We start from the raw sequence: 12096 nt of genomic DNA on the forward strand, positions 1-12096 counted from the left end.
CCGAGTGTGTCCAGACTGTTAATCCGTGCTGCTGTGTGTTTGCAGATGAACATGACTAGCATTCCTTCAGCAATATCAGACACCATTCTGAACATGACACTCTTGGATCTGGTGCCTCACTTCCAAAGTTTCAGCCCAGGGGACTTTGCCCTGTGGTTCCAGACTTACCTTTCCTTCTTCCTTCCTGGGATTGGTCCAAACACCCTGTCGATCATCCCCATGAACATCAGCTGTGACTCCTACAGAGAGATGTGAGCTCCTCCTCAACATGAACGCACAGATCTATTCTTTACTTTCTTTGATTTTTAACTTGTTGACTTCTATGTCGTTGTGTTTACAGAGTGAAAGGACTTGATAATGTGTACAGTGACCTCTCTGCAACACAGTCCGACACTGTCTTCAATTACACACAAGACTATCTCAAGTACCAGTCCAGCCAAGGTGTGTCTCTGTGTGTGTGTGTGTGTGTGTGTGTTTCAAGTGTGCGTGTTCTTGCTTGTGTATTTGCTGACTCAGCCTAGTCCAGTGTGCAGGCAGTGATCAGTAGATGTGATTGGCAGATGAAGAATTTGGGCTAAGTCAGGAGTGTCCCACATTCACTGGTCTAATATCAATCCGAATTCACCACAGACTTTTTTCATTAGTGCCCTATATTGCCTCACAGGCCTGAGCTGCTACGGCAGAGGAAGCTTCTACGTGTTCCTGAAACAGATGTTCCTCAATTTTGGATTCCCTGACCTGAAAGATTTCCTGTCTCTGATCCCAGCTGACCGACAGGCAGAGGTATTTCTGCTCTATAACACTGATCGTGTCAGTGAGTCGCTCACTAATAGTTTAAGCGGCAGCCAATGAGCTGTCAACATCTCCCTCTGTAACGAGTGCGTTGTCTCTGCTCTGTGTCCTCTAGCTTTTGGGCTCCATCTCTCCGGAAGAACTCAGCGAGTTTCTGAACAGGCCAAACACAGTCATTGATGGTTCTGAGCTCTGCACACTCCTCAACAACTACAATAGAACCAATCAATACCTGGAGATGGTACACCTGTCTTCATTTCACCTACCCTTTTAGTCCATGTGGATTACTTGCCTTTATTATATCAGGATTAGCTCATAGAATAATCCCTGTTTCTCTCTACAGGGGTCTGTTTTATCCTCAGCTTTGGCCAGCCACACGTTGGGGTGTGTGTGGCCTCGTGCTCTCAATGCCTCGTCTCAGGCTGATGTAGAACAGTGGTTTAATGTCACCGTGGTTCACTACCTGCCCTACCTCAGTTCTCAGCTCATCAGCTCTGCCCAGCTCAGTGGCGCCTCCTGTCTGTCATACAGGAAACTGTGAGTATTTGTTTGATGTACCATTACACAGGGTTGTCAGCACAAACACTGCCCCCTGTCTCTTGGCTAAAAAATTGAGGATCTGTACTAAAATCACTTCTATATGTATATATGTATGTATGTATAAATGTGTGTTTGTGTGTGCTTGTGAGCAGGGTGTCTATCCTGGGGGACAACTACAATTTTTCCACAACTGATTTCACCCCAGCTGATGTGTATAGCTCCATAAAAGTGTATCTGAACAGCAGCGGTAAGAATAACTATATCTCTCTTCTCTCTCTCTCTCTCTCTCTCTCTCTCTCTGCTGAATAGTACTGCATATCCTTCAATCGAAGCAATCCATGCTTCATTTCCTATAATTGTGTGTGCACAGTATGTGAGTCTCAACATAACTATCTGTATGTGTATCTTGCAGATGGCAGCCCCCGCTGCTATAACTCCTCAGATCCTCTTCTGAACTCCACCGCCTGGTTTGCTGACAACATCGGATTCTTCATCACTTTCATTAACCTCGCTGACCTGCAGTCATTCCTAACAGGAAACATGGTAACATACTAACACACACACACACACACACAAACTCACACACCAACAACAAACATACCTGTAATCATACATGTTAGTCATTCAGACATTTACACACATGATTATTTCTGATCATCTACATATAATGTATTATCTACCTAACACAACACACACCCATAGTGACGTATTAATGTGTGTGTTTTATTGTGTCCTTTAGACGAGTGCGTTCCTGCAGAACGCAGAAAATCTTCAGCTGTTCAACAACTCAGGAATTTCAGCCAGTGTCCTGGAGTACTACACAACAGAGTTATACATCCAGAATCCTGACTTCAGCCCACTCGGGTAACACTCCACACTAACAACTACTTATTCTATTTATTCATCCAGCCTCATCAATTCAACCCCCTTAGGTAACGGACTACATACAAGGATAAATATCTTTGTACGCATTTTTAAAAGGTTGTTTGTGATCTTATAGATTGCCAGCTGAGCTGCTGTGTCGAACTCCTTCCTCCATGTTTGTTCACCTTGGAGATGCAGACATCAAGACCATCCTGACGAGCATCAACAACTTCTGCACAGAAATGAATCCAGAGGTGATCGATCAATGAGACCCTGTCAGTCAGTTATTCTGTCAAAGTGCAAGCTAACTATAATCCTCTTCTCCTCTCAGGTCACAGCGGTGCTGGTAGCAAAGTTCCCCAATGTATCTGCATCCACCATCCAATCTTTGGGCAGCCAGTGTGTGGGCCTGACTGTGGGCCAGATAAGCTCCACCCCCTCCAGTGTGATAAACAGTGCTCTGTCTACACTCAGTAACATCAGTGGCTGGGACCAGGGCCAAGTGAATGCCCTGATCCAGAGCATCATTAGTGCGGGCTTTAATGTGAGTGTACACTGTACACTTGTCAAGAACGTCAGTCTACGATACTGGAAGCGAGACCAAGTCTGTTTAGAGCAATTTCACCAAATCCCCCTGTAAAGAACAAATTTGTATTGCTGTTCAAATACTAACCAACTACACTTTACAGTCAGGTCCAGAAATATTGCGACATCGACACAATCCTAACATTTACACACCACAATGGATTTCAACTGAAACGAACAAGATGTGCTTCAACTGCAGACTGTCAGCTTTAATTTGAGGGTATTTACATCCAAATCAGGTGAACGGTGTAGGATTTACAACAGTTTGCATATGTGCCTCCCACTTGTTAAGGGACCAAAAGTAATGGGGCAGAATAATAATCATAAATCAAACTTTCACTTTTTAATACTTGGTTGCAAATCCTTTCCAGTCAATTACAGCCCGAAGTCGGGAACGCATAGACATCACCAGACGCTGGGTTTCATCCCTGGTGATGCTCTGCCAGGCCTCTACTGCAACTGTCTTCAGTTCCTGCTTGTTCTTGGGGCATTTTCCCTTCAGTTTTGTCTTCAGCAAGTGAAATGCATGCTCAATCGGATTCAGGTCAGGTGATTGACTTGGCCATTGCATAACAATCCACTTCTTTCCCTTCAAAAACTCTTTGGTTGCTTTTGCAGTATGCTTTGGGTCATTGTCCATCTGCACTGTGAAGCGCCGTCCAATGAGTTCTGAAGCATTTGGCTGAATATGAGCAGATAATATTGCCCGAAACACTTCAGAATTCATCCTGCTGCTTTTGTCAGCAGTCACATCATCAATAAATACAAGAGAACCAGTTCCATTGGCAGCCATACATGCCCACGCCATGACACTACCACCACCATGCTTCACTGATGAGGTGGTATGCTTAGGATCATGAGCAGTTCCGTTCCTTCTCCATACTCTTCTCTTCCCATCACTCTGGTACAAGTTGATCTTGGTCTCATCTGTCCATAGGATGTTGTTCCAGAACTGTGAAGGCTTTTTTAGATGTCGTTTGGCAAACTCTAATCTGGCCTTCCTGTTTTTGACGCTCACCAATGGTTTACGTCTTGTGGTGAACACTCTGGTGAAGTCTTCTCTTGATTGTAGACTTTGACACACATACACCTACCTCCTGGAGAGTGTTCTTGATCTGGCCAACTGTTGTGAAGGGTGTTTTCTTCACCAGGGAAAGAATTCTTCGGTCATCCACCACAGTTGTTTTCCGTGGTCTTCCGGGTCTTTTGGTGTTGCTGAGCTCACCGGTGCGTTCCTTCTTTTTAAGAATGTTCCAAACAGTTGTTTTGGCCACGCCTAATGTTTTTGCTATCTCTCTGATGGGTTTGTTTTGTTTTTTCAGCCTAATGATGGCTTGCTTCACTGATAGGGACAGCTCTTTGGATCTCATCTTGAGAGATGACAGCAAAAGATTCCAAATGCAAATAGCACACTTGAAATGAGCTCTGGACCTTTTATCTGCTCATTGCAATTGGGATAATGAGGGAATAACACACACCTGGCCATGGAAGAGCTGAGAAGCCAATTGTCCCATTACTTTTGGTCCCTTAACAAGTGGGAGGCACATATGCAAACTGTTGTAATTCCTACACCGTTCACCTGATTTGGATGTAAATACCCTCAAATTAAAGCTGTTTCATTTGAAATCTATTGTGGTGGTGTATAGAGCCAAAAATGTTAGAATTGTGTCGATGTCCCAATATTTATGGACGTGACTGTATATAAAGAAAAGTGCTGTAATTTAAATACTCCCTTAAATACTCCCTGCGTTCAGATCGAAAACAGCAGATTCATATTTTTTTTTTTTCCTTTTTTTAAAGTTGAAGATCTGATTGTTTTGCCTCACAGATCAGCAGTGCCTCCTCTCTGGAGTCCCTGGGAACACTCCTCGGTGGCGTTCCCTCTGCAACCATCTCCATCATCCCATCGTCTCAGCTTCTGTCTTTATCGCAGAATCCAGCATTCATCAATAACATTCTGTCAGCACCAGTTATTCTGCAAAAGACATTTGTCCAGAAGGTATTCTCTCTCTTGCACACACAGAACACATGCACACACACATGCAAAATACATTACAGCACATTACTGAAATGGAGATTTACATTACTGTGTTCTATACCAGTTTAATTTAATTTAAAATCAATCCTTTGTTCAGAATGCAGTTTGTTTAGTCTGGAAAAGTTGAAGGTCTGCTCCCACACTTTCTCCCAGGTAATCTCTGTAGACCAAACTGAAGTGCTACAGAATGTTCCGGATGCACTCGTGATGTATATTCCACTTGTTCTACTGACCTCACTGAGCTCTGTTGACGTTTCACTCATCAATAACAAGAGCTGGAGTCACGAACAGGTAACTGAACAGACCTACATTGTCAGAGAAATGTAAATCACTTTGTTATACTGAAAACCTAGAGTAACATGGCTTGACTGTGATCACAGCACTTACAGAGGTCTGAATTCCTGTCTAGTTTGGATCTCAGGGTGTAAAACGCATCAATAAAATTTTGAATTCTTTGTTTGATTTTTACCAGGCTATGATGTTGTTTGGTGCAGTGGCCAATGCCAGTGATAATCCAGAAGAGTGAGTTAGAAACACACACACACACACACACAAACACAGCCTGACTCGCTTACATAGGCAGTGTAAATAACCACTGGGTGAACAATCCAGATAACGCATATGATTCTGCCAGAGTCCAATAAGATGTTGTGTTTTGGTTCATCAGTGTGTGTATGTCTGTGTGTGACTGTGTGTGTGTGTGTTTCTCCCCACAGCCTGTCAGCATCAATACTGCAGGGATTTACCTGCAGCTCACTTCAGACTCTCCCACAGCAGAAAGCCAAAGATCTAGTCAAAGCCTGTAGACCACGTGCAGGCAGAGACAAGGTCCTCCTGAAAGAGGCTCAGGTACATACACTCTGATATTCATTCACATTCCGCACACAGTCTGAAACAGAGGTAGCAAGTGGACCCAAACTTTTACTGGTACCTGAGATACCACACAGTCACAGTGTGTTTTGTGTTTCAGCTGACCTGCATGTACAACTACGTGAAAGACGATCCATTTGTTAGCTTTACTGACGTCCCCTCTGATATGCTTCTGTACTACAGGTGTGTAACACGTTCACGTACACAATGTACCGTATATAAAAGATAAGGCACACTTCCCCTGCATTCCCAGTTTTCAAGTATCTGAGGTTAAGAATATGGGTCATATGCTATCTGTAATGTGTGTGTGTTGTAGCTATGAGAAGATACAGAAGGAGAACTGCCAGTCATATTTCAGTGCCGTGGGCAGAGCAGATTTCTCCGTTCTTTCCCACGGCCTTGACAAAAAGACCATCCTGTTCAATGATGCAAAGGACTGCCTGGTAAAACATACACAATAACATGTTCATAGACCAACACTCAATATTAGCACTTAAATGTTATGGAAAACAAGTCACCCAATCTTTCAATCAATTTGTGTCTCATGAAATTCCAATGTTGAAATATACATTTACAGCATTTATCAGATTCCCTTCTACAGAGTGACTTACATTAGTGCTTTGTGGCCTATCAAAAACATATATTAATATGCTAATTCACTAGGTCTATGAATAGGAAGTAAGAATACCATTCCGCTGAAACTGTATTGGTGGTTAGTACAGAATAAAAAACAGAGACAAAAGACAAGGGATTTGTTTAATGGAAGTTTTAATACAAGGGCTTGGTGAAGAGATGGGTCTTGAGTTTTTTTAGTTTGAAGACAGCCAGTGAGTATGGTAGAGAGTGGGCTGTGATAAGTGCCTTCAGGTATGCATGTGCTTGTCCGTTTTTGTCTTTGTGTTTTAAATCTGATGCAGTAGCAACAGAAAGCCAGTGGAGGGAGCACAGCTCTGGGTTGGTGTGGGAGAATGTGGAAAGGTTGAAAACAAGTCTGGCAGCTGCACTCTTGAACAGTTGCAGCGGGCGGGTGGTATGCAGGGGCAGAACTGCGACATTCAGTAGTCCAGTCTCAAGATGATGAGGGAATGAACAAGCACCTGAGTGAGCTTTGTGGATAGAAATGGCCTCAAGATCCTCCTGATGTTAGCAGTCAGCTTAGCAATATGAGTAGTGAAGGACAATTGATTGTCCAGAAATACCCCAAGGTTGCATGCATTGTGAGGTGTTGAGATCTGAGAGTTGTCCATGGAGATCTCAAGATCTTGCTGTGGGCGTGCATCTCCACAACAGCAACACTCTGGCCAGCACTCAGTCTTGCTGGGATTTAGTTTCAGCTGAGGAGCTGCCATCTACTACATGCTCTATTCAGAAAAATGATTGTCTATAGGAGGAAAGGAGAGGATGCATCAAGTGTCATCAGCATAGCAGTCATATGAAAATCCACGTGAGCAAAGTTCAATTCCGACTGTGACATAGAACAACAATAGAATGCTTTTGGGTAGTTCCCAGATCAGGAATTGTACTCAGGTTTTCTGACCTCTAAATACTGAAAAGAAAGTTTTGGGCATAGAGGGTGCAGTGATGGAAATCGCTCAGTCACTCAGGAGACACTAAACTGTCTCGAGGCAAACGCAACATTTCAGACAAGAACTCCAAATCTCTGAGATCATAATTCAACATGTTCAAACATAAGACAGTCAGAGATCTTGACACTAAACATTGGAATCCTCACAAGAACCCCCGTTCTTACAGATTCTGCGTTTTAATGTGACACTCCTTCGTGGTTTTTGACATTGTAGGGTATATCTGGTGTGAGCCTGACCAGTTATCAGGTGGAGGTTCTGGGGAATATGGCCTGCACACTGGACTCCTCCTACATCCAGAACTCTCACCCTCTCATGTTGGAGAAACTGAAGAACTGTGGAGATCTTTCTGATTCTCAGATCACTGCTGTACAGTCTTTGCTCCTCAGTGGGAACACCGCTTATGGGTGAGACAGAGATTTTTGCAGATCAGTGCATACCTTTGAATTTGGTTGAGCTGTAGAAAAATATTTCTGAACCGTAACTGCATTTAAATTGTTCTAATAATGTTAGACTTGGTGTTAAAATGGCATAAACCAAATGCAATGATTTGTGTCTATAACTGTATTGTATTAGATATGAATAAGATCTCATAGACATTTTTTTTTTCTTAATCAGTAATCCCTCAACGTGGAATGAGCAGACCGTGGAGCAAATCGGCATCCTGGCTGTCTATTTCAAATCAGACCTCTGCAACGCACTTAGCTTTGTATGTAAAACTGTTCAGTTTTAAAATTGCGCTTGTGATTGATTTATTGACCCAATGTTAGACCTTTTGGGACTAATTTAATGTTATGTCTGTGTGTGTGCATTGTTGAAGAATGTAAGGAGGAAGTTCTTTTCAGTCCTGAGGAAGCAGAAGATCCCGATGAAGAAGCTGAGGACATTCTTTACAGAATGCAACTCAGAAAGTGCTACAGGTAACAGTACTTTACAGTGTAAAAAGCACTGAGATACAGGGATATATTTTAGATTCTGTCCTTCAGTGATTAACTTTGTTCTGTGTCTAACAGTGAGCAACATCACAGCGGTGACAATTGCAGATGCGTCGTTTCCTTTCGGCTTTAACTCCACCCAGTTTGATCTGTATCTGGACATCGCTGTCCTGCAGAACAACCTGGCAGCCATCACTGAGAAAGTGGTGGACACCAGCCTCCAGACCGTCATTCTGAACAAGTTAAACCAGGTCAGCAGCACTGAACACTGTGACACTGGGACTCTTTAGCACTACAGTAGCACTACGACGAAAGAGGAGGTTGTTTGTGCCTTTCAGTCATAAAATTCTGACATTACTGACAGTGTCGGTTTAAATATGATACTTGCATATTGTATGTTTTGAAAATGTACCCCTGTCAAACAGGGTTTGTTTTTGTGTTGTGAGTTTAATGTCTGTCTTTGCGTGCGTGGTGGATTCACCCACACAACATTTTGGACAGTGTGTGTTAGGTGGTATATAATAAATTGTTGATTTTGTGTGCATGTGTAGATTTACCCATCAGGCCTTACTGATGGTGTGCTGCAGCTACTGGGATCCGCTTCTCGTGTGGCCACTATTGATGACATTAGCAAGTGGAACATTACCATAATTGACACACTGTCTTCTTTGATAGACTCAAATGATGGACTCTGGGAACCAGAAAAGGTAATAGAAGGGTGTGTGTGTGTGTGTGTGTGTGTGTGTGAGACCTGTAAAAATTTTTTTGGATTGATTACTACTGTGGGTACAACCACAGTGTTGTCTTCATGTGTATTACAACCAATTTGTGAATTAAGACCATGTTTTCAACACCTCTGGGAGAAACAGAGAAAGAGATTGAGATCGTCTGAGATCCTTCAAAGAAAGTGAGACAATATCTGCCATCCTTCATAGAGGGTGAGAGGGATTATCTCTGATCCTTCAGAGAGAGGGAGAGAGAGCGTCTCTGATCCTTCAGAGAGAGAGAGAGAGAGAGAGAGAGAGAGAGAGAGAGAAATTTTAGTATGAAGGGAAGTGTTTACATTTCCTACAGTTGGTGTAGAAGAAGAAGGTGGAGCTCCAGGTCTGGTCTTTATCTTAAACTTAAAGTATGTCAGAGCTTGTTTAAACCAGTAATAGATCAAAACCATACTAGTTAAGCATTTTCAATCCTCAGACACTGATGTGCTTGCTACTAGAATAATGTTTGTGTATTTTGTAGAGTAAAGCGGTTATTATGAGGTATCTGAGCATGGGGAATCGCTCTCTGGGAAGTGCTGAAATAAATGCAGTTGGTTCCAACATCTGTACTTTAAACATCAGTGTACTGGAAAATATCAATGCTGAGAGCCTAAAGTAAGTACAAACTCACAGGTACATACTGTACATACACAAACATGGATGAATAAAGAGATTTGAGAATAATTTGAGTGCATTATTGCTCATATAGTTTGCATTTTTTTTCCTCTATGTAGGGAGGTCCTGTTTCCAGATCTTTCCTCATGTACCATTGAACAGAAATCCGCTCTGTACATCACAGCCAACACTTCATTCAGCAATCAGCGCAGCAATGCCAAAACATACTACCAAATTATGAGACCTTACCTGGGTAAAACAATCATCCACATACACAGAAATACTAAACACACACACAGGTGTAGTGTTTTAGAACAGTAGTAGTTGGATTGAATGAAAAGTACGCATGCACAAACGCATGCACATATGCACACCCGCATCCACCCACACACACACACACACACACACACACACACACATATACACACACACACACCCACACACCATGAATTTAGTTGTTAACATGTGTGTGTGTGTGTGTATAGGTGGAGCTCCTGTGGAGGATATACAAGCTCTTTCTACCCAGAACATCAGTATGGACATCACCATATTCATTAGTCTGGACCCTGCTGTTCTCAAGGTATAAAACATTAAATGAACATAGTGGATGCTTGAGTTATAAGAAGTAAAATAAAGAAAACTGCAGATGAACTTGATGAAAACTGTTTTTGTGTGTGCCAGATCTTGAATGTGAGCACAGTGAGGGATCTAATGGGGGTAAACATAGCTGATCTGAAGCTGTTTGAGAACTCCTCAGTGGTTCAGTCCTGGGTGTCACGACAGAACCAATCTGATCTGAACACACTGAATCTTGGCATCATCAACCACAACCCTTGTTATGGTGTAGACAGGTGAGCTTTTTTATCAAATGGAAAAGGAGCAAACTTTATAGAGAAAGTTTTTAGTAGATGTATAACATTATTCTTTGTTCTGCACAGTCACCCACTTGATAGCGAGTTCGCATCTGGAAATGTTTCTGCAGTACTGTGTAACTTCAGCATTCCTGCCTATGCCTGTTCATCAGTGAGTCCTCTATGAACAAAATACCTCTCCTCAGGTTCAGTCCTTTTACGCAGAAGATGAGTTGACCACAGAACCCTCTGTTTCTTGTCTTTCAAGGTTGTTGTTCTATCCTCTGATGATCTGGCCACACTGCTCACATGCAAACTGCCAAGCAGCCTGAACTACTCTAAAGGCGCTTGGAAGCTTTTCTTCCAGAATTTTCCTGGACCTTTGGATGATGTACTGGACAGGTTTTCAAACATGGTATGAAAATTTGATTGGCGCTGTAGTGAAAAAAAAAACAAAAACATTTGTGCACTGCTATGCACTGAAGTATGTACTCATTCATGTAGACCCACAGCAGCATTCGGCCTGACCCAAATATACTTGATGCCATCTGGGAGGTGATAATCAAGGACTTCACTGCAGCACAGCTGATGAATGCCACTTTCATCACTGAGTGGTTCCAGATGAGGCTCAGACCATTTTTGTCATCAGTGTCCACAGACTTTCTGTCCAGCCTCAGTTCCAAAAGCTTCAGCTGTGAGAGCTACCAGGCTGTGTAAGTATGGACAATGGAATTTTAGAACTCCACGTGTGTTATTTAGGACATGAAGATGAAGTAATTCATGACAAAATCTGATCTGTTCTCATCCAACTTAGGGTGGAAGCTCTTAGCAGTCAGGAATCACTCATGAAAGAGGAACAGAAGCAGTTGGTCTTTACTTCATTCATCTTTCCCTTCCTGTCAAGAGTTGACCTCCCAGGTACATAGGCCCCTTTTAATTGTTCTACTAGAGAAAGCTGGCAGTCTTATACTTCTTTTAGCCTGTTGAGATTAAGCCAATTGATTGCCTGAATGAAATAAACCAAGAGCCCTTGAGAATGTTCTGATTAATTTAACTAATGGTCTGTGATCTTTTCAGACCCTGGCTGTCGTTCCAACACTTCTGGCAGCAATAAGTGGCTTGAAAAGAACCTTGGCAATTTCTCCAATTATGCCCCCTTGGAAAAGCTCAAAATTCTAAATGCAAATTTCTCCAGCGTGAGTAACATCAAAGTTGCACCAACTCTATGTTTCTTGTGAGTTTGCAATTGACTATAGTAGTACCAGTTGGCCTCTGGATTTTGGGGGAGAGGGCAGGCAGCTGCTGTACCACTGAGCTGGTGTGAACAGAATGTGTGAAATGCATGTTTTGTCCTGCAGGTTGCAGTGTTAGGCTTACTGTCCAGTGAGCAGAAGGCACAGTTCATCTTGCAGCCGGATTCAGGAGTGTTGGGAAATGACTCTGTGTTTAGAGAGGTGTTTAGCAGTGTGATCACATCTTTAGATCGGAATCAACTTGGCAGCTTCTTGACAGTCTTCCACCAGACTGCAATACAAGTGAGGATCTCTGTAGTCTACAAACCAGGGCACATTTCTTTTCGCAATAAGACACGTTTATTCTATGCATACTAATTGATGGAGTCCGAGTGTGTCCAGACTGTTAATCCGTGCTGCTGTGTGTTTG

General features: G+C 42.7%; 2 protein-coding genes across 2 annotated transcripts; both read left to right on the forward strand.

Moving 5' to 3' along the window:
* The first annotated feature begins 45 nt into the window (after positions 1–45).
* Positions 46–1451, forward strand: LOC128317511 (uncharacterized). The gene is made up of 5 exons (XM_053229713.1): positions 46–251; positions 341–441; positions 665–783; positions 908–1033; positions 1136–1451. The coding sequence occupies exons 1-5, from the start codon at positions 46–48 to the stop codon at positions 1331–1333; spliced, it is 750 nt and encodes a 249-aa protein (XP_053085688.1). The 3' UTR covers positions 1334–1451.
* LOC128317505 (uncharacterized) lies at positions 1324–12044 on the forward strand. Its single transcript, XM_053229706.1, has 26 exons — positions 1324–1579; positions 1745–1875; positions 2072–2196; positions 2333–2450; positions 2528–2740; positions 4610–4780; positions 4973–5110; positions 5292–5341; positions 5536–5668; positions 5790–5872; positions 6006–6132; positions 7489–7679; positions 7891–7981; positions 8093–8192; positions 8286–8458; positions 8759–8914; positions 9450–9583; positions 9703–9836; positions 10069–10163; positions 10265–10434; positions 10522–10606; positions 10703–10849; positions 10939–11147; positions 11249–11352; positions 11512–11630; positions 11793–12044. The coding sequence occupies exons 1-26, from the start codon at positions 1441–1443 to the stop codon at positions 12042–12044; spliced, it is 3588 nt and encodes a 1195-aa protein (XP_053085681.1). The 5' UTR covers positions 1324–1440.
* Positions 12045–12096: the final 52 nt, after the last annotated feature.

This window comes from Pangasianodon hypophthalmus, chromosome 26 (assembly GCF_027358585.1).
Source record: "Pangasianodon hypophthalmus isolate fPanHyp1 chromosome 26, fPanHyp1.pri, whole genome shotgun sequence".
NCBI classification, from domain to species: Eukaryota; Metazoa; Chordata; class Actinopteri; order Siluriformes; family Pangasiidae; genus Pangasianodon; species Pangasianodon hypophthalmus.

Excerpts from the sequence above, each read along its gene's own strand:
- LOC128317511 (XM_053229713.1), top strand. The coding sequence starts at position 46 with ATGAACATGACTAGCATTCCTTCAGCAATATCAGACACCATTCTGAAC. Across the intron at positions 252-340 it reads TGTGACTCCTACAGAGAGAT|AGTGAAAGGACTTGATAATG; the intron begins GTGAGCTCCTCC and ends TTGTGTTTACAG. Across the intron at positions 1,034-1,135 it reads CCAATCAATACCTGGAGATG|GGGTCTGTTTTATCCTCAGC; the intron begins GTACACCTGTCT and ends TTCTCTCTACAG.
- LOC128317505 (XM_053229706.1), top strand. The coding sequence starts at position 1,441 with ATGTATGTATGTATAAATGTGTGTTTGTGTGTGCTTGTGAGCAGGGTG. Across the intron at positions 5,111-5,291 it reads AGAGCTGGAGTCACGAACAG|GCTATGATGTTGTTTGGTGC; the intron begins GTAACTGAACAG and ends GATTTTTACCAG. Across the intron at positions 11,631-11,792 it reads TAAATGCAAATTTCTCCAGC|GTTGCAGTGTTAGGCTTACT; the intron begins GTGAGTAACATC and ends TTTGTCCTGCAG.